We start from the raw sequence: 26,985 nt of genomic DNA on the forward strand, positions 1-26,985 counted from the left end.
ATCAATTCTCTTTTGAAGTTTCACAGCATTGGTCTCGCGGCTCATTGGTGCTCTTATATGCAAACTGTTGAATAGCGCAGCATTTGTAGAGTAAATCTTCAGGGCATTCACAGTCTCAGTGTGACAGCCCCCTACTGTCTGTGTTGTTTTTAGCCAAAGTCTGAATAATTTACAGCATGTTGCCCCAGTGTTTACCTTCAGAGACTATGCAGAAGAAACTGTGCTCCAACATGGTTCCACAGGGAACGCAGGGGTACAGTGCTGAGTGGACAAAGCCAAGTGTCCCTCCCATGAGGGTCTTTGTTTGGCCGTCAAAGCCGGGGCAAACTAATGTTTGAGTTGGAGATTCAAGTAGCAGTCTGCCAAATGTGAGTCATAGAGCTGTGAGTGAAGCTGCTGTCCCAACAAACCAGCCCAGCTATTCTTTTATCAAAAAACTTTAAAATCCCAAAGTAGAAATGACTCGTAAGCCTTAACTGGCTCCTGTCGAGTAGTTTTCATCAAAAAGGAGTTTGACTACTTCTGGGAAAATGATCCCTTGGATTCTGTTTTCCTAAGCAATTAATTTCACCTCAATAGAATCATCAGGATGCCAAAAAGCAATTACTGTGTTTTGTTCTGCCAGGGAGTCAGGCCATTTGCTTAGGCCGGTCTGTCGATAAATCAGTTGCGCAGAGTAGAGATGGTATTAAGCATAGAGTTAGAAGGGGGCAAGACCTATTATCTTGTGCTTCTGAGGTCATTTAGATTGTTTCTTTGGGGGTTTTCTGTTTCATTGTGTTGTTACAGTGCTGGTATTTGAGTTATCAAATTAAACAATTTCTCCAAGAAAACAAACTTCTCCTTATAGCCAGGACTCCACCCCTTACACTCGATACTTGCAGCTCTTGAGGAAGTTTACGTCATCCACAGTAAACTACTTCATAGGCCCAGCAGTGGGAGGAATGAAAACCAACTGGTTTAGTTCTATCCCTGTGCTTGTCTTACCTTTTACCTTGTCATTTACTTGTATTTATTTTGTGTCTTTCTCTTCGACCAGCACTCCACTCAGATCCGAACACAAACCCAACAAGGCCTGACCCGGAGGGGGAGAGCAGCCCCCCGAAGACGGACATTACAGAAAGAATGGAGTCTCCAGCTAAGAAAGAGACCGACCGGAGATTGACTACCCCCACAAAATCTGACACCCTTCCTCGATCACCTGGGTCACCTGCATCACCTGTCCCCAGGTCGAAAAGGAAGGAAGGTAAAGGAAGACAGAAATTTCTCTTGTAAAGTACTTTTATTACATGTATATAGTATATAGACCTTTATATATAGTATAAAGGTCCAGTGTGTAGGATTTAGTGGCATCTAGTGGTGTATCACACACCCAACTCGTTCCAAGCATACAGGAGAAACTACGGTGGCTGAGGAAACTCATGAAAGGTCCTATCTAGAGCCAGTGTTGTTTGCATTCTGCGCTACTGTAGAAACATGGTGGTGAACATGGCGGACTCCATTAATAAGGACCTGCTCCCTCTGGAGATACAAACAAAAACACAACAATTAATATTTTCAGGGGATTTATACACTATGAAAAACATCTATGAATATTGTATACAATTTCTTCCAGTAGATCCACCTAAATGTTACACACTGGACCTTTTTTTTAAAGGTAAAACTTTATAATCAAGGCTGAATCTTGCCTGACAGAATTACATCTGCAATCTGCGGGAGTTGGGTCTGCTCTCTTGAGGCAAGGTGATGCTTCAGTATCTGAGTAATAATGACCACATGCTTTCAAACACAAAGCTAAATCCAATAGGGCTGCTGCAGTTTATCTTTAAGTGTGGAACAAGCATGGAACAGAAGCTGCTATGTGAGAACATCTCAGCTTTGGGCTCAAAGATTTTAAGCAGAATTGAATTAGTAAAGAAAATATCCCGCTACAATATGGACAAATGGGCTTTCCTGGTAAGTGGATAGCTAATGCTGATCACTGCCATGCACTGGTGCCTAATGAAAGGAGGGCAAATGGAACCTGAATAGGAATCCTATTTCTCTGATGCCAAGAAGGCATTTAGTTTGACCTCCTGGCACCATAGCTATTTCCACAATGCCACCACTTGAACTCACTGGCCAACAGTACATGCAAACTCTAAGGAACATGTTTGAGGGTTTTTGGACTGTAAGCCTCTTTTCTTTCTCCCCTTTATTCTTTATCCATTAATCCATTCACTGTGGTCATGGTCTTTATTCCCTTAGCGTGAGGTGATGGGGATAAACACCCCCCCCCCCAAAAGCCCCAAACTGCTCCCAAAACTGTAACAATGCTTCCTGTTTCAATACCTTGTTATGGCTTTAATCAGTTATATTAAGACTTTCTGGTCTATGTTTATTTGCCAAAGTCTGGTCTATTTTAGAGAAATATGCAGTTAAGTCCTTAGTCTCCTGATTCAAAAAATGAACCACACTTCCCTTTTGTTCTTCACGTTCCTTTTCCACCAGTTTTGTAAAGCTCATTACTTGTGAGGTTTTGCACCACCCAGAGGGGTATAATGAAGATGAAAAGCACTCTGTGGATCCTTAATTAGTAAAAAGAAATGGTGAGGCTTGTAGTTCAGTTGGGAGCCTACGCTTCTGGTAATGGCCTGCTCAGATATATTTAGTCACATCTCAAACATTTTCCTGATTTTATTCTGTCCAAGAGAACCTCCTAATGTAAGTGGTGTCGAGGGTTGTTCAACGGTTATTTTTGAGTATGTTGAGTTGGAGGAAAACCTTTTTGTAAAAATTTTCTTTATTGTTTCTTATGTGTGTCTATGCAGTATACCCTGCCCTGCTCCTGTTCTATCCCAATTTGGAGGCGAAAAAAATTGCACAGAGGTGACATTTTGAGAAGATGCCAGAGTGTGTGTGTGTGTGTGTGTGTGTGTGTGTGTGTGTGTGTGTGTGTGTGTGTGTGTTCACAGTGTGGAGCCCAAACACAGCACCTAGCAGCATTTAATCTAGGCCATTCTGTTTTTGTCTCGGAAGCTTTGTGCATGTGACGTTATGATTAACATGGTGGTGAGTTGCAAACAGCAGCACATCACACTGACCAAGGCCGTGCACATGGGCTTTCCATAGTCCTATAAATATCAAAGTGGGTCAGGAGTTGTTCTTAGGGGAGGCTGTATGGCAGATTGTTTTCGTGCTTATGATTCACGCCTCCCCCCATTACACATTGCTGAAGGATGAGTTCCTTTGTGTTTGATGTTGAACATCTGGTCTGTGAAGATTGAAGGGGATGATGTAGTGTGAAGACTCAAGAAAGATCAAGACTGTAGCTTGTGTCTGTTATTTGTGGTAGTTGTACACTTCAAATGTGTGTATACATATACACCAATCACCCATAACATTGTGACCACCGACAGGTGAAGTGAATAACACTGATAATCTGGTTATCATTGCACCTGTTAGTGGGTGCAATATATTAGGCAGCAAGTGAACATTTTGTGCTCAAAGTTGATGTGTTAGAAGCAGGAAAAATGGGCAGCGTGAGAAGCTACATTGACATGGGCCAAATTGTGATGGCTAGACGACTGGGTCAGAGCATCTCCAAAACTGCAGCTCTTGTGGGGTGTTCCCGGTCTGCAGTGGTCAGCACCTATCAAAAGTGCTCCAGGGAAGGAATAGCAGTGAACCAGAGCCAAGGCTCATTGGTACATATAGAGAGCGAAGGCTGGCCGGTGTGTTCCGTACAAACAGACGAGCTCAAATTGCGAAAAAAAGTCAATGCTGGTTCTGATGGTGTCAGAACAGTTTGTTGTGTATGGGGCAGCATAACATTCTGACCACCAGGGTGCCCAGGTTGTCTCAATGTTATGGCTGATGGGTGTGTGTATATATATGATTTCACATGGTAGCTGTTTTGATCAATACACATTCCAAACTATTATTTTTGTGTGGGCTGCAGAAATAAGTTGTATTTAGGGAAACACTATCAAAGAAGCACTGACACTGTTGTCCAGCTGCAATTCTGTATTATGAAATGATCAGTAATGAGAAAGCATACATTTTCTGTAATCATATTTGTGTTGCAGTTGACAATTGGGCTTATATTTATTATTGATCGATCATTATTGCCATTTCTGGTTATTAGTTTTCTGCGTGTCAACTACCTGATGAATTAAATATTCTTTGGAAGACTCTCAGACTTCTCAGGAAGTACAACCAGCTATCACGAGAGCATGCAGTTTGAATTCTTGAAATGGCTCCGTTCAGTGTTTGTTTGCATTGCTGTCCCCTTCGGCTTTTTTTCACTGAATGGTTCCACTGAGGTATTTGAAAGGGCTGTTTGCAGACATCAGACATGTCGCAGAGAGAAGACCTACATGTAAGTGTTCCCCTGCAGTCATAACATATCACAGTCAAACATACACCCACATGCAGATGGCATAGGAGATTTAGTGAGGCTGCCACATGCTGCAGCTTTTATGTGGGGAAGATGTTCCTTTAAACATTAGTTCTTTGTGTTTTTTCTTCATCCAGAAATTATAGTACACATTGGCTTTAGCCATTTGTTGAGCATCAGTGTTGAAATGTTGACATTTCCAGTTTCCTGTCATTGTCTTGTGGCATGTATTTCCTTGTGGTGAGATTTTTAAAGTTACAAGCCACTGCTGTTCTGACTTTACAAGAAAACATTTAGTCATATATTTATGTTTATCAGAGGGCAGCTGCATCATTGCTGCCTCTGGTCAGTTTAGGGTTGAGAGAGGATAGAAAGGCAACTGTACAAATAATTGTACATTTACACAATTTTGAATATTTTGTAATTCTGGTAGTAGTAAGTGCTTTGCTAATAAAATACTATTTAGATATAGTGAACAATGATAGGACACACACTTTTCTCTTTTCACCATAGTGGATATGTAACATTGTGAAAACTGACTATAATGTTGTCTCAGCATAATAGCTCTCAAGGAATGATTCCAGCTATGGTGAGCTTGACTAACCAGCTTTAATTAGATTCTTAGGAAGAACCTTTTTAACCTTTGTTGTTCATTTATATGGAAATAATATAAATGAACAAATTTCTTTTTGCAGATCAAAGGATATTGTTTGTTTTGAGCTGCAGGGAAACTTTTGTCGAGATTTATGATTTTTTTTAAAAAAACGTTTGTGATTGTGTCTGATGGAGCAGAACAGAATAACACCTCTCACTTCCTCTTCATATTTCTCTCCTCCCTCCCCCCTTCAATCTCAACCCAGACATCATGAAGTCAGAGGAGAGGCAGAAACTTGCCAAGGAGCGGAGAGAAGAAAAGGCCAAATATCTTGGTAAGTGGAAAAGGGGTGGGAGGATCAGTCTATACATAGGAAGAGAGCTCCCCCTAGTGTTGGGGTGAAAGAGGTTGCTGTCGTACTGAGTAAGTTTTGTTGCTACTGGGTTGGCTCTAGGCTGCAGATGGCATGCACATGTAGCACAGGGAGGATAAAAGGGTAGTTTGAGCTTCTGCACAAAAGTGTTTGAAATCAGCAAAAGCCAAGCCACCATTTTACCAAAGACAAGTAAGCATTCGTTTTCCACATGCATGCTGAAAGGAGCAGTGTCAAAACATTTGCTTATTGTATTTATTTTGTTTGTTTATCTTATTGTTGGTTTGGCTCATTAGCACAGTAGCTCACCTCTGCACTAAAATGTACATTAATAAAATTTGAGTTTAATAGTGATATTCTTCACAGTGACAATAAGTGTTGGACAAGTGACAAATATGTACAATGTCTTTTAGTAGTTAATAAAGTTAACTATTTTGGCAATCATGCAGCTTGTTGCAGCTTTTTGCAGTGTGATGAATATCTCTCGTGACTTAACGTTGTTTGAAATGTGCTCCATGCAACAACACTGAGTCATCAAAAGATGTAAGCCTACTACATTTGAACCCAACTTGAATTTATGCGCTTTGATCAATTGGTGCAAAATTTCAGTGCTTTTCACTTGGCCATCATAACAGTTGACATGGCTGTACTTTTTTTCAGCTGATAATTGCATTGCTTTGCCCGGTTCCTTTTTTTTTTTTTTCTTTTAACACATGGCTGTCACATTGTCTCTTGGCTATACGCTGGTCGTACACTGCTTTGCATGATTGACAGTTGCCTCTGTCTTCTCTCTCACCCCTTCCCTCTGCAGAAGAGCTCAGCATGTTACAAGGTAAGCCACCTATGTGTATGTGGTGGTGGTGGTGGTGGTGGTGATGATGTCCCTTTTTCGATCATTCTGTTAAAATTGGATGTCTCAACCTAATGAAGTTCAGTAGTTTTACCTAGAGTTGGGCAATAAACCGAAAACATATCAATATGCAGATATTACGAGTCATTGACCAACCTAGCTCATGTTGGTATGTCCCCTAAAAAATCATAATGAGTCACATTCTTTGGCCTCATCTCTCCTTGATTTCACCTCTTACCTTATAAGAAAGTAGCATCTAAAATATTTAGCGCCAGTGCTAATTCTTCAGTAGTTCAGCCTGTTTTGATAAGCGCTATATAAATGAAGATATTATTATTATTTAAAATATAAAAAACATGCTTTTAGAACATATATAGCAGACTTAAAAACATAACTGAAACGTTACCATCAGTTTCATCATTATCAAGTGAAAGACTGTGCATATAGGATTGCCAACAATATTGAGTTTTGGTCATATTGCCCAACCCTAGCGCTGTTTCATTCATTTAATCCCCATAGTGTTCTTTGTTTTAAAATCGTGTTTGTTGTATTTTTTTGTCATCACAGAAACTTCAGCTTTCTCTCTCTAAACATCATTAATGTGTCTTTTGCTGAAATCATGTAGGCATAGACACTCATTCATCATCTATCTGTAAATAAGTATTATTGATGTCAAGATTTTCACTTCACATATAAGGAGACGTAACATGCCCTGACTTTGAACTTTGTCCATCCACACGTTTCCAACTACACACACCACAGAGGATTTTGTATTTAAAGATAACATGTTTGAACCACATACCGCAAAACTACTATGATTACCATCTGACTGGAGAAATTGGAGGTTTTAGAGACGCTTGCAGCCAGATTTATCTTGGCTGCGAATTTACATCTAAACAGCTTTATATTGCCAAACACAAAATCACACAGTTCAAAGTTTCATGAAGTACAAAAATATTTAAATTAGTGTTCACTTACAGAGCTGAATAGAATGGTATTTTCACGACGTAGAATTTTTTTCATTTCAGCCATGGTAAACTCACAGGGTACTGTCAGGGTGGTTCTTAGTGCTAGACATACCCTGTTTATGTTCTTTATTACCTTTTAAAGCTAGAGAGAAATTGATAAAATAGTGTGAATATGTTATCTTGACCCCAGTTTCATTTGGTTTTCTCAGATCTATATTAACACTTGAGGCCACAATATATTTACCACATTTGGACGTTTCTAAATAAAATATAGAATTAATTCGTAATCATGTCACTGATTTTTTTTTTTAAACTACCGTACTCGTACTTTCAGTAACGCCATGTTGTCTAATCCCACTGTGTGTTCGACAGCAGTAAGATGACTTTGACACACTCCATGGATCAGTCTAATTGGGACGATCAGCAGGGCATGCCAGATGGTATAGGGCTGATCTAATACTCTCAGTCAGACCTGGATAAAAGATGAGATCCTGCCAAAGCCCGTGCTTACAATACGAGCTTGAAAGAGATCTTGTCAACCATCAGCAGTAGTACTACTAGTACTAGTCGGTAGTAAAAAGGGGCACAATTAGAAAATCCTTACACATCCTAGCTTGTGTCTGGTTGGTTCCTTGTTATGTGAAAGACTTGCATCAGGGAATTGGCTGCAGCTGCACAGAAGCTACTCCCCTGCCTTGTCTGTCTTTGGCTTGATGGTATAAATACTTCATGTACCAGGGTTAGAGCAACGCTCTGTTTATGACTATTTAATGATCTTACTATACTAGGTCCCAATGCTACTTGTCAGCACTGATCACTGTCAGGAGCCAGTTGAGGAATGCATTTAAAGCAATGTCATATTAAGAATTTCACATTTGTTCATCACGTTACTATCACAAGCCCCTGCATACATGCAGAAATGACTGATGATGAACAGCAGTCTGAGAAACGTATTTAAAATCATGAGCTGAACTCATTTAGACCAACTCTCTACATAGTTTGGTGACAGTACCAAGCTACCAGCTAGTTTCCAGTTAATTTTCCTTCTTGCAACCAGCACCTTTAGTCTGGAAAACCACCAAAACACAACATATTCAATCAGCAACTGTCAGACATTGTCACAGACTTGTGAATGTGCTCGGAAAGAGTGGGTGGAGTCTTTTTACAGTAAGTATGTGACCTAAAGGTTTCCTTTGTGAGGAGGGAGGAAATGTTATGGATGTGGGAAAACTGTAATCCATCTCAGCAAGCCTTAAGCATTGCATTTGTATGGGGTTGAAGCTTCGACCTCCCTCTCATCACTGAGTGAACAAGTGAATTATGAAGCAGTTCCCACTGCCCTTAACTTGCAGTACCATCTCTACAATTTTGTATCACTGGAAGGTAAAGATGTGGCTTCTTTCAAATCGAGGGCATCAAGCTGATGAGATTTGCACTGCAGCAGATATTTTCTATGCCGCAAGGTGCTGGCAAGCAGTGCCTTGGCATAACTCAGCTTTCTGTTCCCTTCTGAGATAAAAGCCGAGCTGTGTGCCTCCCAATAAATTTTAACTACTCTAGCCTCCAGCATCTCTGCAATGATCCATCCCCATAATCTGAAATCCACAACCAGTTGCTTTTGTTGCATCAAGTGCTTTAGAGAACTAAGCCTTGCCTCCTTGCAGAGGCTGATTCTTCATGGAGGTTTTACTTTGTAGTTTAAAGAAATATGGTGAGTTGTGTACACAGAGAGGCAGCTGCAAAAGGCTTCTTTACGCCCTCTTTGAATGGCTCAGGGACAAGGCGACGATTTCCATATCAAAGTGTGTGGTTTATTGAAGCTGACGTGGAGGTTTGATGCGATTAGTGTGGTATAAAAGTGTCACTTAAGAAGTACTGTATCTGTCTAACTCTGCATTATGCAGTATTCTGTGGAAAAGTCAATAATTGAATGTATATCTCCAAACACAAAGCACGATTGAGGCAAAGGGCAAAAGATTTTTTTTCAAAGGCCGCTTTAGATTTAAAGTAAACTTCAGAAGAGCCTTGATTTTTTTTCTTGAAAATCTCCAACCTATAACTCAAAACAGATACAGACCTTTCAAACAGAATGCGTACTATACCTACAGTATTCTGAGAGAGAGATGGCTCCTTTGTCCAGTCATCTTTAGGTAAAATCTTACTGTCTTGACTGTGATTTCTGTCACATCTTAGCTGCTAAAAAGACCCAGTGGCTGGAGAAGGAGGAGAAGGCACGGCAGCTGAGGGAGCAGCAGCTGGAGGAGCGCCGCAGGAAGCTCGAGCAACAGCGAATCAAGGCAGAAAAACGGCGAGCCACCCTGGAGGAGAGACAGAAACAGAAACTGGAAAAAAATAAAGTACGTTTGGATGAGAACACAAATAATCCATTAATTGTTTGTTTGATAGTGTTGTACTTTTGCATTAATACCCAGAGGTGAAATCAATGCCTTCCCTCACTGGAATGGCAGCTGAACAGGGTCAATTGCGGATGAGGGAATCTAGGATTTTGCTCAAGGTCACTTAAGCAGGGCTAGGTGCTTGAATCCAGGCTTTTCAGGATGCCACCCAGTTCTGCAATGTGTCATGCCTTTGATGGGTGAGATATTGAAAATGCCTGATATCTATTCCTGTATCCTTTCAGGAGCGCTATGAGGCAGCCATCCACAGGTCAACCAAGAAGACGTGGGCAGAAATCCGCCAGCAAAGGTGGTCCTGGGCTGGCGCTCTAAGTCAGAACTCCAGCCAGAAAGAAAGTGAGTGTACTGATCCAATCTGGATAAACATCCTCCTAAAATAACACCTGAAAGACTCCCTTGTAATCACCAAAGATTCATATCGCTAATATGAGGCAGTTGGGTTAAGTTATCCTGCTGGATAACATACAACCACTTTTACTGGCTATACATTCTGTCCGTTGAGGTTTTTATTTGTCATTACTGGTTCTTGAGTTTCTCTGCCATTAACCTCTCATGTCCATTAGAGGAAAATTATTTTAACAAAGGTTTGCTGTCATGCAGCTCAGTTTTCAATGAGGATCATTACAGCTGACTAATGTCTTTGCAGAGGTTTCTTTTTGCGTTAAAGGGACATTAGGCTTGTCCATCAGTTGTCATCATTGTGCTGTCATAGATTTGTAAAGGAAGAATTTTTAATTATTTTCATTATTGAATGTCGTTTTTCAATGAATCATTTTGTCTGTAAAATGTCAGAAGATAGTGAGCATCTCAATTTCATTTTCTTTTTTTTGCAACATAGATGGCTTAGTCAGGTGTACAGTGTTTCATGCTCACTGCTGGGGATAGAATAAGACGTTGGCAGGTGCACAGTCAGGAATGCTGCCCAAAAAATTTGGACAGCACCGGAGGTTTGCTTTGTCATATCTTAATCTGATGTGTCTTTTCTACATCCGTCACACTTCTCCATCAACACAATTTTCTCAGATTTTTTTTTAGCTACTGTAGCTCTGTCCTAGCTGGCTGTTTGCTTTTTAAACATTACTTCAGCATCATTAGTCTCTAATCGTGACCAGACTGTATTGATCGCACAAAGTGAAAACGTGTTCAGCTGCTTTATTGCAGCAGTTGCAGTAAGCTCGGTTTTATTGACCAGCATGTTGTCAAATAATGCGTAATTTGAATTGATAAATGTCCTGACCGCTGATATATCCAGAGTCTGCAATGACTGCAGAGGCTACATAACACTGTAGAAATGATGTTTTAACCATGCAGCTTGATGGACGCTTCTGTCCCTTTGTGCCATATGTGACTTGAAGCTCTAAATCTGAAGAGTTCCTAGTTCTGTCTTATGTCATGTAATCGCCTCTGCCATATGCCAGGGGAATTATTGACTCTTTAATCAATCTCTCACTTCCTTCCTCCTTCACCAGCCTGCCGTCTGTCAGATGATGGAAGTAAACAAGCCTAAACAGGCTGCAGTGGAATAGCTGAGAGTTTGGGATGTTACTTAGGAAATGTTCCAAAGTACCCGTCTTGGCTTCTGTCAAAAGTGCATACTGCCTCATCCACTGCTTAAAAAGACACAGTCTGCTTTAATACTGAACCTCCGTTACCATTAGGTTCTCTGCATCATGTCTGATGACATTTGGGAAAAGAGCACAGTGTTGATTGCAGTGTATTAAAAAGGATATAGACTTGGGATAGATGCAAGTATTGCACATGAATGGTCTTAAGGATTCAAGTTTTTGGCCTTTATAAAGTGCCAGTTCACGTCATCAACCTTGTAATGGAGTATATGTTTCCCCGCAGCCTCTTTCCAACACTTGTTTGGTTGTTAAGATTATTTTGAGTCATCTTTTCTTGTTCATTGCGTGTGTTGGTAGCTTTGAAAGATGTTTTAAAGGTTCTTCTTTGGTGTGGTTGATATGCTTTTTTGGGATTGTATTTTTGTGAAGTAGGCATAAACCTTTGTTTATACTTTTATGTGGCCTTTTAAGAAGAACCTTTTTATAAGGGCTGTTACACCATTTCAGCTAATGTACTTTCTCACTTACCTGAATGGAGTTGAATGGAATTTAGTTTGGCGTGATCAAAGCATTAAAAATTACATTTAAAAAATGTATTAGCAACAAAAGATGTCCCAGTTACTTTGGATAATCCACAAACCTCTATAGCAAAGAACTAGTGCCAGTGGAAACTTTTTGGAGAGTAATGGGAACGCTGTTTATGTAAAGAAATGTTGCTGATGAACATTTCATAAACGCCTAAATTCCATTCACCTCAATTGTATTGAGGTTTAGGCAAATATCTCATTGACAAATATCTTGTTTTTATTATTTTAATTGTTAAAAGTACTATAAAAATAGTGTATAATTTTTTATAGTATATCCCAAAACCTGGGCAAATAAACCTGCAATGCTAAATACTGCAAGTGATTAAGTGAGAAAATAAGTGGTTTTGTCATTTGGGTGAACTGACCCTTTAAAAAGTGTAGCCTTTGAGACATTAAGAGACACAGATGCCCACCTACACACTTACAGGCTAGCAGACTGTAAAGAAGTGGACGTATTATATACACGTTCAGCACACAGGAATTTGCTTTAATGGGGAATTGCTCATGTTACAGATCCGTTAGTTAACAGCGTGTGGGTGTGTGTTTGTAAAGGCATCATTCGACCGTAACGCATGACGCCACAGAAGGTCCCATTCTTCCTCTCAACCATGTGACTTGTGTGAACATCTGTGTGGCGCTCTCTTGGCTTCTTAGGCAGATGCTCTGTGTCAACGGTCAACCTTCCCAAACACGTGGACTCTGTTATAAACAAGCGACTGTCCAAGTCCTCCGCCACGCTCTGGAACTCCCCCAGCAGAAGTAAGGCAACATCTGGAATGCCCCTCCTTCCCGTTGATTTGTGTCCATCACTCTGCCACCGCCAACACCTCCGAACCCGTCCATCATTGTCCTCTTTTTTTCAGTTCTTCCCCTTTCTGATTTCAGTCCTTCTCTTGTGCTTGATGGTTGACAGCTGATCCATTTCCATCTTCCAAAACCACTGAGTTCTTTTTTTTAATTTTACTCTCCAGAATTTGGGTCATGGGTTGTTTGACATGCTCTGCATGCTCGTATTGTAATGTGGGTTATGTACAGTGTTCATATTTTGTTTTGCTGTCTTTTTTACTGTCCTTTGGTTGGTTCATTGTGTGGTGGCCATTTCATGTGTTTTCCCAGTTAAACTGATCCTTTTGTGCCAATTTTCATCATTACATAATGGATATGAGATGTTTTTTTTTTTATGGTCTTGAATGCTTTGATTGGCATGGAGATGGGTGTGGTTTATAAATTACAAATATTTCTTTGAATCAACCTTTCTTCGTGCTTTGGGTGAGTGCACCTAGAAAGCTAACCAGGACACGGTGTACCTCTGCAATGAGGGAGAAATGTCTGAGTTTGAAAAAAAAAAAAAGGTGAAGTTAGTGAGTGAGTCAGCATTTTTCAGGAGATAATGTATTCTGAAAACTCCCTGTAGCAGGTACTGTTCCTCTGTGCTGCTGGAAAAAATAGATGGGTAACTATCTATCCTTCTTGTTGCTCTCCTCTCCTCCCCAAGATAATTACACACCCTGTCTGTGAACATTCACCTCCTCCTGCGCCTTAAAGCAAAGAAGAAGGTGTCTTACCCAAATAAATATCGATGACTCTCCACTATTCTTCTTTTCTGCCTGTATGCTCAAGGCTGTGGTTATAAATAACTGACTCACTGTCTAGACAAGCATTTCAAATAACTCTCTCTACCTCTTGGGTGGTACCACTACAGCCCAGGGTTATTACACACATTTACTGAGCTCATTTTCTTTCTCTTAAAATCTCTGTTTGGGTGGCACTGAGGTGTGTTATTGGGCTTTTGTGCATTTGATCTTTATAGCTTGTAGAGACACATTGCTATGTGTAAGGCATAACCTGAATAAATTTCTTGTTTTATTTTCTTTGGGTCATAAATCTTAGACTTTATTTTAGTATGTGTGTAATAAAGGAGAGAATTCTGCAGTGACTGATTTTAAATGGGCCTTAAAGTTCCTGTTAATATTTCAGGTTTGATCATGGGTGTTTACAGCAAAGTTCTGGTTCAACTGAGGACATTCATTTAAGACATATCGTTGATGAATGTATGTTTTCTTATCAATTTCAATCTGTTTTTCCCACCTGCAGCACGTAACCTTGCACTGAGTCCATGGGAGAGCAGTATAGTTGACCGGCTGATGACGCCAACGCTGTCTTTCCTCGCTAGGAGCCGCAGTGCTGCCAGTGTACTCAACAATGGCAAAGATGGCCGTAAGTTGAAAGAAATGGATTAACAACAGTTTCTGTCTCATAGTAAAGCCATTAAAATAAGGCTTCTGTATGAATGTTGGCAAGCTTTAATTGTATGTCTCTTTACTCCTCAGAATCTCCTCTCTGCCCCCGTTCGGCTTCTGCTAGTCCCCTTACCTTGTGCGCCCACCAGCCCCACCACCGCTGCTCCGATCGCTGGAGAGTGACATCCAGCACACCAGACATCACCCAACGCCAACACAGACGGAGCTCCACACCTGTAAGTCTGCCCAATTAGCTTTTGCCCTTTGACGGTCTTCTCTGACTGTCGTCAGACAGTTACAACAAGGCTAGACATCAAGAAACGTATGTAATAATAAGTAAGCCGTTTTCCACAAAAAGAGCACAACTAAACAGCCCTGAAATTCCTAACAGCTGATTGTGTGGGTTTACCATTCACCTGACTGTTGTACTGTTATTGACAAACTTTCACAAATAGAGTGCAGGAAAAGAGCCCATGTTTTGCTCGTTGTATAACGACCTGCAGTGCACTTTTCTTATTTTCAGTTTTTATTAGTTATTTTTTAAATGCACATGAAAAATTTATATTTTGTTGAATTTTGTCTGAAAATGTTAACGTTTTTTCATCCTCATGTCATACAGATGGACAAAAACAAGAAAGAAAAGAAAGACAAGGAACGGGAGAATGAGAAGGAGAAAAGTGCCATCACTAAGGAAAAGGTGCTTAAGAAGAGACAGTCTCTACCAAGCATGAGACACAGAGCTGATCCAAGGTAAAACATACATGCATATTTATTTTTACTTCCAATTCAGTTCGGTTTATAATCTGTAGGTTCATTTTGGTTACCTTTTTCCTTACTTGTGTCATATTTACCACCAACCTGGTTACTAATTTCATCTACCAGACCTCTATTTATGATGATAAATTGTCATGTTTACACATTTAACAAAGCCTATGAGCCATTACAGCTACTGCTGTTAGTCACTCACCCTATTTTTCACCCTATGGACAATTAATATTTTTATGGCTGCAACATACAATTATTTTCATAACCAATTAATTAATTTAGAAAGTATGTTTTTTTCAGTTAAGCAGTTAAAAATTTAGTGTACAAATGTAAAAAAACAGAGTCCAAAACCAAAGGCTATCCATTTTACAAGAATTTTGCAGTCAATTATAAAAAGCAAATGATTGTCAGTCATCAGTTTATCGTGTCGTACAAGCTCTAGATTTAAGCACAGTAGAGCTGAAAGACTTAGTTGATTAATCTGTTAACTAAATCTGTTGACAGTAAATTAATCAGAAACTATTTTGAAAAGCAATTAATCATTTCAAAATCTTCAATTAAATATTTATTTCTAGTTCCAGCTTCTCACGTGTGATGATTTGCTGCTCTTCTACCTATTTGTTAAGCAAATATCTCTATTTTGTAATGTTGATTATATGAAACAAGACGATTGAAGATCTCCATCTTCTATCAATCGTAGATTAATGGAAATTATAATGGGCATTTTCTATACAGTACAAAATGATCAGTTGTGAAGCTAATGGGAAGGTTGATCAATCATGCAAATAATTGTTATTTGTAGTCTTAAATCATGGAGGCCAAGGCTGAATACATAGCTGTGTTTTTGATATTTATACAGACATGGTCACTAAAACAGAATTGGAAACAAGGTTAACCTTACATCCCCTTGACCCACAGTTTGTTTCTGGTCAGCAGATGGGTTAGCCAGAGCGACCATGTTAACGTCTGCATTATAATGACTGCATATGTCAGGCTCTGTTTGAGTGAAGGCACTGAGAGAAATATCCCAGGATGAGTGGTCACTTCCTCTCTTATCCCCAGGCCACTGAAATAAATGACATCCATGACAGAGGGGATGGAATAGGAGAAAAAAAGTTATTTTGACTCAACAAAAAGGCAACAGAGCTTGGCAGAGCTGTCAGCGCCAGAGGCCTAGAGGAAAGAAAACTTCTGCCTCAGCATAATGGATGTTTCCCTTCAAGTGTTGCATTGCCTGTGTGTAGCTGGGATGCTGACTGATAATGCACTTTAAGGGTGATGCAATGTTTGAGTGCTTTGTCTGCCGTGAACCTGTTTGCTAAAGTAAGGTTTCTTTAGGACATGTGCCATTTTAAACATTCCAGCCCAGGTCTGAAAGAATAATATGTCCAACTTGGTGTAAATATACATAGTTTCACATTAGTCTCATATTTTACACCTGTATTTCTTTTGTTCCAGTCCCAGTCCTTTATCAAGACAACGGCCATCATCCCCAGCCACGCCTAAGGGCAGGACAGCCTCTCCCAGCCCTGCTGCCTCCCCCAAGCCTCCATCCGCACGTGGAAGCCCGTCGACTCCTAAAGGTCGGCCCAAAAGAGCCAGGACCCCTGCCAGGATAGACCACCGCACCTCCTCCCCTGTTACACTTGAAAGAGTGAAGGAACCTCGCAGGCCCGCTACCCCTGAGGAGAGAAAGAGTGAGTACAAAAAACAGTTTTTAATGGTGATTTTTCCTGACTGGACTGTACTGGCTTGAAAAGCTCAACGAGCATTAGTCTAGACTGTCTGTTCATAGTTTCATAGGGCGTTTCCATCACAGAAAACTCCCTACACTCAGGAACTGTTCCAGGTATAAAAATAGTACAAATAAGAGCAAGTTCCTGCTTAACCTTGGGAAAAGTAGTTTGACAAAAAATATCTTAATTCAAGATCTAATTACAAGCTTTTGCCAGAGCTTTCAACTGCACCTCACAAGCTTCATCAGTAGATTGAGTTTGCTCAGTTGACATAAACTAAGTGTGAAAAAGTGAGTTCAATAATTAGGTCATGTGATGACTGTGGAACAAGACAGTAAGTGGACCTTGAGTTTTCTTTCTTCTTTTTATACTATATACTGCACAATAATCAGCATTTTGATGCAATTTCTCATCCCAGTGATCGACTGTCTTATTTGTACAATGCTACGATATAGCACATCTGGATTTTGGGTAGCTTCCCCCCACGGCTTAGTCATACTGTATTTTTTTCAATAATGTTTTAGAGATTCATGAGTTCTTCACTGTCTGGCTCTGTCTTTTCCTGTGACTTGCCACGAGAATGGATTTAATGGAAAAAACAAATGAGCCTCTGGAAAGTCTGTATTTCTTTCAAGAAGCAATAGGCAGAGATTACCATCAGATTTAATTAGCCATGAAAACAAAGGGAATGTATTTAGTGAGCCACACACAGCTGCATTGTCTGTGCCTGCTTACACAGAGCACTAAGAGGCTGTACCAATCAGCCTTAATTATGTAATTACCAAGTTCTTAGGCTGAAGCTATGGCTGTTTACAATATCCAGTTGCTGGGGACAGAATGTTTCCCAGTGCATGTGAAGAGAAAAAGCTGTGGTTGAACATGTTGTTAATAATGATCAATAGGCACCACTTTAAAAAGTCGTTACTTGCAGGGAAGCATAAATAATTGCATTAAAAGGTTTTTATTAAGTTACACAGCCCAAGATCTGTGCACTATTGTCTCTTCTGTGACACGTGTTATCACTATTTTAGGTTCCCCCGTGGTACCTGCCATCGCAGTATCCTCAGCCGCTTCCTCAACCAATGCACCGAGCACGCTAGTCACAACCACTGCAGCCTCCCCCTCACCTGAGCCAGTCCACTCTGCTCCGTCTGTCCCTGCAGCATCACCTGCACCCTCTCCATCAGCCAAGCCCATGGCAGGCACCAACGACCCAGAAGAAGCGGCTCGCATCCTGGCAGAGAAACGGCGACAGGCCCGAGAGCAGAGGGAGAAGGATGAGCAGGAGCGCCGCGAACAGGAGGAAAAGGAGAAGTCAGTGGGTTTTAATATGCCTCAAAACACAACCACAGAGGGTCAGCACAGTGTTGACCTTGCATAGTCAAAGATCTGTCATGTTTTTTCACTGTGCGAGAGAAAAAAGGAGTTTTAAACATGTCTGTGTCCATGCTGAATGACAGTAATTCCCAAGCGGAGCTCCCACTTAGGGGTTTGGTCTTTTAACTAATAACTATACTATTACTTTCTTTCTCCGTCAGTCATCTCAATAATTGTACAGAAGGTCATATAGTCGACAAGAACCAGTATTAAAATTTGCATTGTCACCATCAGATATAAAGAATTAGTGTAGGTTAGTGCAGAATATGCTGCTGTAGCTTTATGTTACAAAATGACATTTAGCTATTTCCAATGAAATAAATGAAAAAGACATGAGTAAAACTAAACAGGAAGGCTCCATACATTATGAATGAATGAGACCTCATTCAACACTGCCCGTGTGTGCAAGCATTACACATTTGATAGTCTTGTTGGCTGATTGTAACCACATCAAGTCGCTTGTGATCGCTTGTTGGCAATCGTAGTTGTTATTGTTTCCATTTCCTTGAATAGTTTGGTTCCTTGTTGCTTGTGCTTCAATGTAAACTCAACAGAGATAGCGTAAACTAAAGAGGAAATGTCCTATCAATAGAATCACTTATATTTTAAATTGTTTACCACATTCAGTTTTTGGCATAAGATTTTGTAGAAAACGCTTATCCTCAGCCTTATGCCCAAACTCTAATTTTAGGATCCTGAGAGAGGAGCGAATAGCGAGGGAGGCGGAGGAGAGGCGATGCAGGGAGGAAGAGGCTCGTGCCATGGCTGAGGAACAGCGGAGGAGGGACGAAGCCCAGCGCCTGCAGGAGGAGAAGGAGGCTCAGGAGAGAGCCAAAGCCGAGCAGGAGGAGAACCTCCGCCTGCAAAAACAGGTATACTCACTGTTATCACCCAGCGTGCAGAGAAAGCACCTAAAATGGAAGTTGTTAGTGAGGTTGGGCGTTAATGTGGTGCAGTGGACTGGTCTGGTTAGTCAGATAAGGATGAAAGGACAAACACCATCAAACACCAGGTGACAGTTATAACTGCCTTTCGAGTAAAGGTCAAGACACACTCACTGTATCCTCACATCATTCCCAGGCACTTTGCCCATCACACCACAAACTTATCACTCTGTCCTATCTTCTGTTTTTCAGTGCCACTTGTTTATTGTTTCAGCTCAGCTGCTCACCTCACACGGACCTTTTTTTCAGTATTTTTTTCAGGTCCAGTATTTTCTACATTAGTGGGATGTTGTTGTTCTTAAGCAAATATTAATCCGAACTGGTGGGCCGGTAGCTACAGTCAATATGCCCTTTTTACTTTTCAGTTGGTCAAACATCCATTACGAGCAATATTGACTCCTCCTGTATTTGGCGATGTTGCTGGGGAGAAGCAGAGGAGAAGGATGCTTTATTAGTAGAAACACAGATCCAATGAAACATGAAATGTGGCTGTTCAATAGAGTATTTGTTTGTCGTGTAGACCTGTAACATGATCAGCACTGGCACTGTCCTATCTCTGGAAAGGTCTGTTATCCAGCACATACGCTTTGCCACCCCCTTGTGGTCTTTCACAAAAGTGGAATATGTGGTTAAACACGATCCAATATAATTATGCAAAGGAAAAGTATTGTATTTCACTTTGAGTGATCCTCACGAGGCTGTAAATGTTGAAAATAGATCTATTTGGCTCAAAGGTACAGGAAAATATCCCTTTTGTGGCTGTAAACAATAATTGCAGTGAGCAACCACACCCTTGTTACGTAAAAGGCATGTTATTTTGGCTGAGTTTTTTTCCCCCTTCTGCATTAAAATTGTGGTTGGATTCTCGCCTGTGTGTGTTTCAGAAAGAAGAGGCTGAAGCTAAAGCCCGGGAGGAGGCGGAGAAGCAGCGTCTGGAGAGGGAGAAACACTTCCAGAAGGAGGAGCAGGAAAGGCTGGAGAGGAAAAGGGTAGGGCAACACATCTGTCCTTGCATCATTGTTCTTTCAGACAGGTTTTAATGTCACAATTTCACAATGGAAATGCAAATTTTTTAAATAATTGAAGTAGAAATTTCATTTACAGTTCTTTCTTGATAGACCATAAAGAAAGTTGAAAATCTTTACATAGATGTTTTTGGAAAGAAAACAACCTTAAAAGGTCCAGTGTGTAACATTTAGGAGGATATAATGGCAGAAATGTCACAATATAATATTGATTGGTATGTTTTCATTAGTGTTTAATCACCTGTATGTAGAAATCGTGTTTTTATTACCTTAGAGTAAGCCGTCTTTTCTGCAGATCGCATTCTGTGCAGGCCACCATGTTGAACCACTATTTTTCTACAGTAGCCCTGAATGGATAAACCAGACGTTGTAGTTTCTCCGACACAATTCACAGCCTGTTCTCATTCCCAGGTCATCCAATATAGACGCCAGTGGTGTTCAGTTAGTTGCAATCTGAAACTTCACCACTAGATGCCACTAAATCTTCCACACTGGCTCTTTTAAAAAGCTCTAAAGTGATTGATTGAAAGGAGTAAAAGTCCTGGCTGTCCTATCAACTGCATACATCTCAGAGTAACACAAATTTAATTTTGTAGTCAGGTTACAATAAGCTCTCCTCCCTCACTGGAGGTATTATGTTCTGGGGTATGTTCACTGTGGTTTGCCGTTTGACATGACAAAAGCAGGCTTGAAAGTTGAGTCCCTGAAACCAAGATGAATGATGTTTTTGGCTTATCCTGGATTGGCTGTCTGCATGCCATGATTCAATAGGGCTTAGACTGTGTGTGAGCATGAAGCTATATATAAACACTAATAATGGAGACCTTTCTGTGCCAGTCATCTGTGTGTGGATTTGTGCTGATCTTTATACATGCGTGTGTTTGTGTTCTGTGACAATGGCCATCTACACAAGTACACCACCCACATCTACAGTAAGCTCATGCCTCTGTATGCTAGCTAAGCCTTTCTTTCCCTCTCCTCATCTTCTCTCCATGTGTCAAAGGCTCTTATTTAGGCGTGCCAGGTCTGGCTCAGCCAACCCAAGCCTGGCTCCTTCCTCGAATTAGCCCACAAGAACACCATGTCCTCTGCCCCAAAGTCTTGCTTTTTAGTTACACTGCACAACACACTGTTAGTGACTGACTTCTACCAAAACTGACTGGCCCACTGTTGTTAAACCTCAACAAAGTGGAATTTGTGATCAGCAAGCAAAGGTGGTTGAAAGTATAATGAAGAGCAACAAAGCAACATATAAGACACACAGGAATCTTTAATCTAGAGGCAGAGGTTTTGCAGCCAGACTAGATGCCAAAGCCATGAGTGTGTGAGCTGTCCATGAATAATTTTGGATCTTAAAAGGGCTTCACTTTTTATGAGTGGCAGCTGCAGTTATCGTCCCGCTGTCTCCATCTAGCTGTGTCCTTAAAATGAAGGTTGTTTTTTCTGCCTTCTATGCATACAAATTAGCCTCACAAAATTGTTTGCATATTAGTGCTGTATAGTCCAGACTTGCTGTGTTTCCTCTATTCTACTGTTCACTGTTCGACCATCCTACGCTGGTGTTCCAGCTGAATACACAAGTGCTGCTTCATCACTATTGACACAGCACTCAACCTGGAGACATAAGGGCCTCAGCTCGACTCTGCATTCACCTCAAGCATAACAGCCTTAGATACAAGAGACAGGAAATCCTTTTTCACTGGTGAAGAGAAGCAAAGAACAGCAAAATGTAAAACCTAAGTCTAACAAGGTGTGTGGGCTCAGTCTAGCCCACTAAACCTAACCCATTTTAAACTAAAGTTTAATAATGCTATTTTCTTGCAGATGTCATATTAATGACTTCCACATTTGATTGCTGTTATGAAAAGCGAAACCTTTATTTCTTAACTATATAAACACATCTGTTCTGATCCTTCACTGTGTTGGCATAGAAAGTATACAAACATGTGGCATTCTCCTTGTTCTTATTCCTTTCTTTCTTTCTCAGCGTCTGGAGGAGATCATGAAGAGGACACGCAAAACAGATGGAGGCGACAAGGTACTGTTCAGTTTTAACCCAACCAACATGCCAAACCTTTAACTTTACAATTAAAAATGACTGAAAACATCTCTGTTCTTCACAGAAAGAGACAAAGTCCTCCCCTCTTGCACACGTCAATGACAAGGAGGCAGAGAGCAGTAAAGGTAAGCTGAACATCAGTCTGAACTAGGCTGCCTCTTACAAAGCACTCTCAAGTGATGGATGAAAATCATTAAACACTACAAGCCTTTAATCTAGGAATCATTGACGGGGTAACTGTCTTACCTAACCTACCATTAATGTGTTATCTGTGTTATCCACTTAAAACAAAGTGGATGCTTTGTGCCCAGCTGGCTTCAGGAATCCACTTAGAAGTGGATTCTTACATCTTTAATTAGCAAATCCACATGAGCTACATAGTACATTTTAGTCAGTGTCTGACTCATTTTATTGTAGATTAACTCATTTTACTTTTAATACCACCTTTAGGCTGATCTCTCCTCTTCTTCTTATACCTCTTCCATATGGTAGAAAAAACAAAACACAGATATTTGTTGTAGTTTGTCCTCATTTTCCATGAGTCAGCTTCACATCGGAGCATTTTGTGTAAAAGGGTTATATGATAATAACTCTGTCTCATATCCTGTACAGCTGCAGTTTGAGTTCTTCTTCTCTGTACAACAGGACCCATGTGTGCTTGCTTGTTGTCCAAGCTGTGGGACTGAGGGAGTTAGAGAGGAAAAGTGGGCTCAGCCTGCAACAGTTATCAGACATTTACTTTTGACACAAGTAATAATTTAAGGACACGTTATGTAGCAAAGGCCTTACTCTTATCCACTCTTCCCACAACTTCTAATTGTGGAAAAATTCTGTTGTAACACAACTATTTTAAGAAGCATATAACTTGAACACCCTCTTTGTCTAAGCTTCCACGTCATGTACAGTAGATGAAGGAGATCAATGTGGTCTTGGAGATATGCTGTTTGTGGCAAAGTTCCCCAGTGCAGGAAGACATTAGCCAGCCACTGATGTGGTCGGAGGCCTGGCAGGCGTGCCTCCATTCTAGTCAGGGGTGTGGAGATCTGTCTCAACCACAGCAATGTCCTCAGCAGAGCTGAGTTAGGGGGATCTGGACTAGGCAAGTTGCCCTTTGAAAATTTAGCATCCCTTTCCATCCCGATACCTATTAAATTATATTATTAATTAATTATTATTTGATCATTAATGGTGTTTTTCACCCTGTGGTTGATCATGGAGGGTATGTTCGGATGTTGAATGTGTGTGATCATGTTGGTGTCCATGGTTTACACTGACTGGATAAATGGCTGTTATACTTTGTTTCCTCTAGCATCTACTGAATATCAGCCAAAGCCTGAGGCCAACCTGCCCAATAACATTACAGAAAATGGACAGACCAATGTCAAAGAAAGGTAAAAAATGTATTTGAAAGTTCCTTTGTGCTTATATTGATGCAAGACCACCATGAACAGTGTAAAACTTGTGTGCCAGAAAAATAAGCCAGGAGTTGAATGTTGCTGTTGTAAACCTCAGCGGAAAACACAAGGAGCCACACAATTCAGGCCCACAGTAAACAACTGACATACTGGGAGAATGATCTGGTTTCTTGAAATGTTTACTCTTTGTATTTGAACACGTTTCTTGGAGTAGATTTTAAAAGACTCCTGTAATTGGACGGTGGTGGAATGCCTCATTTATTGTATGAGTCACTCTGACCCGTCATAATTATATCCATATTCTGCTATGTGTCTCCCCTCTCTAGCAGCCCCTCAGTCCAAGTGGTCAATGGGGTCCAGCCTCCAAGACATGAAAATGGTCTATCCACTAAAGGAGACACTGCCCACTTCGGTGATATCATCCATCTCACGAATCACGGCAACACTACCAATGGAGCACGGGATAAGTCTGAGACCAGCATGGCCACCGAGCCGATCCTCACATTTGAGAGTGAGGATTCATTCATGAAAAAGGCAGGCCCTATGAAGCCTCAGCATGTTGCAGGTACAGAGTTACAAACTGCTTTACAGCACACAAAGCCTCAGACCTAAAGTAAGAACAACAATTAACAACAAAAATATAAAGGAGTAGAAAGGAAGGATAAGAATTAAGAAGGTTAATGATGTGAGTTGGTGGAAGGATGTGGAGACTCCACTCTCATATCTGGACAATGAATATGAAGCTATAGCCATCAGGTGATAAACCTAGCTTAGCATAAAGACTGGAAGCAGACAGAAACCAGTCTTTTGGTATCAATCTTCTTATCTTACTACCCAAATTAACTGATTTACTTACTTGAAAATACAATGCAGAACTATCCTTTACCTGATATAGGTATAATATGCCCTTGTTTCTTATTAGTTAAAAGTCTTGCAACAGCATTTTCACTGTACTTGAGGAACATTAGTTTCTAAGCTGTGAATGAAGGGCTTTTAGCAGTCTCAAAGAAATCCTTTTTATAGTTTGGTATAGTTTAGAAAGGGCCAAATCTTGGGTTTAGCCTAAGGTTTGAGAAAACGGAAGACATCGCTTTATTAATCCCCTGAGGGGGAAATTCACAAAAACAAAGATAAAAGAAAAGATTAAACTCAAAGATAACACCCAATTACAGACAGAATCCTAAATATTAGTAGCCAAACAACCATTTGACCAGGATATGGTTAAGCCAGGACCGTCAATGTTCCAATTGCTTTGGTTTTCTCGTCTGTTTCTAATAAAAAGTAGCAGCAGACAGAGCCGTAGTTAATTTGCAACGGTCTTGTGTGCTTATTTAAACTGATCTAGTTTTACACTTGGCCAAGTTCACATTACCCAATAAAGACTGCAGTACAAAGTACCATAGTTAGTGCTGTTGTTCTTGGCACCGACCACAAACCCGAACCTGTATCACGTGGTGGGAGTGAGTACCCCCTGAGGAGAGGATGGTGTGGCATGGAGACTCCACGCTTACACTCATAAAAGGGGTGGAGATGGGATATGGCAGAGATAGTGTAAGGTGAAGAGAAGCGGGGTATCTTTATACCGATGACAGCTTTTATTCAGCAGCCCCACGGATTTGGGCCTACACCCAGTGAGGAATTCCTAGAATGGCCAAGGCGATGAGGAGACCCTATCCACAAGTACTTTCCTGCCAGAGTTTAGGAACAGGACCCCGAAAGCAATTAAACACTCCGTCCTCTCCCCACATCAACGTCAGCAGCACCCTACTTTCACCTTCCACCCTTCACCCGATAGCCTGAAGACAAGCCAGAGGTCATAAATACTACGTAAAGCAAACAGAGGACGACTACCTTTGCTAGCGCTCTGACGTATTTCCCCAAAATCACATTTTAATGAATACTTCTTTTATCTTCGCACTCCTCTTGCCTTTAACTCAGTAGTCATGTAAAAAGTAAACACTCTCTTTCCTCATTTTTACTCTTGTAAATCTGGATACTTGAGACGTGTTCGACTTGGCAGGACCTTTTATGATGAGAGCTACAATTGGGAATATTGATATGCGAGACTGATTGAATGTTACAGTGTAATATCATAGGAGGTCAGTTTATTTTGAGGCATACTTCCAGGGTTTATTTGAACTTTCCAGTTCGTTGAGAGCCTGGCTCTCCTTCGCCTCTCATGTGGCGTTGTCAGTCAAGTAGTTCAGTGTAACATCAATTACCAACTTGTTGGCTGCATTTTACTATAAAATGTCTTCTACTTGAGTCGAGGCCTTTCCGTTACACCCCTCCCCCCCCCTTGTGTACACAACACAGTTAAGTTTTATGGGTTCTGCAACAAGTTCAACATCTTAAGTATTGTCACCGGGTCAGAGGTTTACGGACCATGTTATTATTACACATTAAAGAGGGTGACCCTGTTTTGTCTGTTCGCATGTGTTGATTAATCCTCAATGGCTGCTGACCCTTAACCCTTAACCCTTTTGCTCCCCTGCCCCTCTCACAGAGGTCCTGTGACATGTTCCAGTGTTGAAGTGCTCGTCGCCTTAGCCCACAGACCTTTCCCAGCCCTGCCAAGGCTCGCATGGGGAGCCCGGTGACCTGTGCCAATCAACAACCTTTTCTAAGCCCCTAATAGCAAACATGCTTCTCTCTGAAGATGAAATGGGCCACAGAAGATGACGACCAAGCATCAGGACAAAAGCAAAAGACAAAACGGGATGGAAGGTGTTACTGTGTGCAACACAGATGCATCAGTGTTAACATTTGTTAAGATCTTTGTGGCACCGATTCCATGCACCTTAATACTCGACAGTATCATCCTTTGTACATTACCGTACGGCTGAGTAATTATTACAATAAGCTGAAGTGTTTGTTTTCTTTGTTCTTTAGTTATTTAACTGAAAGAGAAATATAAAAGACTGGGTACATTTTTGTGAATAATGTAAATTAACTGTGTGACAGACAAAGGAGGGATGGGCCTGTAGATTAACGTTGTATGAAAGGGAGTCATTTTATGCTACTTTGCTCTGAGTAGACCTTCTAAGTGAACCCCAGGTATTATACATCCTGGTCTGTATAAAGCTACCTGTAACAGTTTTTGTAAAGTTAAACTGAGAAATCTGGAAAGAGATTTGAAATGTAAGCTCACATGCAACAGCTTCTTACTGTGTGTAAACATACTGTCTGTCTCAGCTATGATTGTATGCAGAACTGGATGTAATGAGTGTGCAACCTTGACAATTAAGAAAATAGAAGTCATCTAAGGTCAGATCCCTACAAACTAGGGATTTCCTCCACTATTTAACAGTTAAAGCTGTTTATTTCACGTGTGAGCATGACTCAGTTTTCTCTCATTTGCATTGAGATGCCATGAACTCATCTGTATTTGAAATGCTGGTGCGTGTAAATGCTATTATTATTTTGATGTGCGTTACAAGGTCAGTGGGAGTATCTTAAGTCTTATTAAAGACATGCTGTCCAGTCTGTGGTCTCTTCATCTATTTGTTGTGAATGACTTGAGATTTGATTAATTCTGGGATTATTTATGGAAAGAGAAACAGGCACAGAAACTGATCATCATTTGGGCTTGATTTTCGCTTGTTTACTCCTGAGGCTGAAAAGTATTTTGACTTTGGAGGGGAAATACCAATTCCCACTGAAATTCGCGAAAGATGGAGCGCACACTAAC

General features: G+C 40.7%; 1 protein-coding gene across 6 annotated transcripts in view; it reads left to right on the forward strand.

The window, feature by feature from the left end:
* The window catches only part of map7d1a (MAP7 domain containing 1a), a 40,137-nt gene extending 13,357 nt beyond the window's left edge, over window positions 1–26,780 (forward strand). Inside the window, exons 2-19 of one of the 6 annotated variants that reach the window (XM_051407136.1) lie at window positions 1,040–1,246; window positions 5,239–5,307; window positions 6,158–6,178; window positions 9,358–9,521; window positions 9,806–9,917; window positions 12,388–12,492; window positions 13,828–13,950; window positions 14,064–14,209; window positions 14,593–14,723; window positions 16,197–16,435; window positions 17,506–17,788; window positions 18,543–18,723; window positions 19,680–19,784; window positions 21,808–21,858; window positions 21,944–22,004; window positions 23,189–23,270; window positions 23,624–23,859; window positions 25,801–26,780. In XM_051407136.1, the coding sequence (XP_051263096.1) occupies window positions 1,040–1,246; window positions 5,239–5,307; window positions 6,158–6,178; window positions 9,358–9,521; window positions 9,806–9,917; window positions 12,388–12,492; window positions 13,828–13,950; window positions 14,064–14,209; window positions 14,593–14,723; window positions 16,197–16,435; window positions 17,506–17,788; window positions 18,543–18,723; window positions 19,680–19,784; window positions 21,808–21,858; window positions 21,944–22,004; window positions 23,189–23,270; window positions 23,624–23,859; window positions 25,801–25,811 (2,327 nt within the window). In that variant the 3' untranslated portion in view covers window positions 25,812–26,780. Of the gene's footprint in view, window positions 1–1,039; window positions 1,247–5,238; window positions 5,308–6,157; window positions 6,179–9,357; window positions 9,522–9,805; window positions 9,918–12,387; window positions 12,493–13,827; window positions 13,951–14,063; window positions 14,210–14,592; window positions 14,724–16,196; window positions 16,436–17,505; window positions 17,789–18,542; window positions 18,724–19,679; window positions 19,785–21,807; window positions 21,859–21,943; window positions 22,005–23,188; window positions 23,271–23,620; window positions 23,860–25,800 lie in introns of all 6 variants that reach the window. The other 5 variants (XM_051407141.1, XM_051407135.1, XM_051407139.1 and 2 more) reach the window with 5 other exon arrangements.
* Window positions 26,781–26,985: the final 205 nt, after the last annotated feature.

Source organism: Dicentrarchus labrax, unplaced genomic scaffold (genome assembly GCF_905237075.1).
Source record: "Dicentrarchus labrax unplaced genomic scaffold, dlabrax2021, whole genome shotgun sequence".
In the NCBI taxonomy this organism is placed as follows: Eukaryota; Metazoa; Chordata; class Actinopteri; family Moronidae; genus Dicentrarchus; species Dicentrarchus labrax.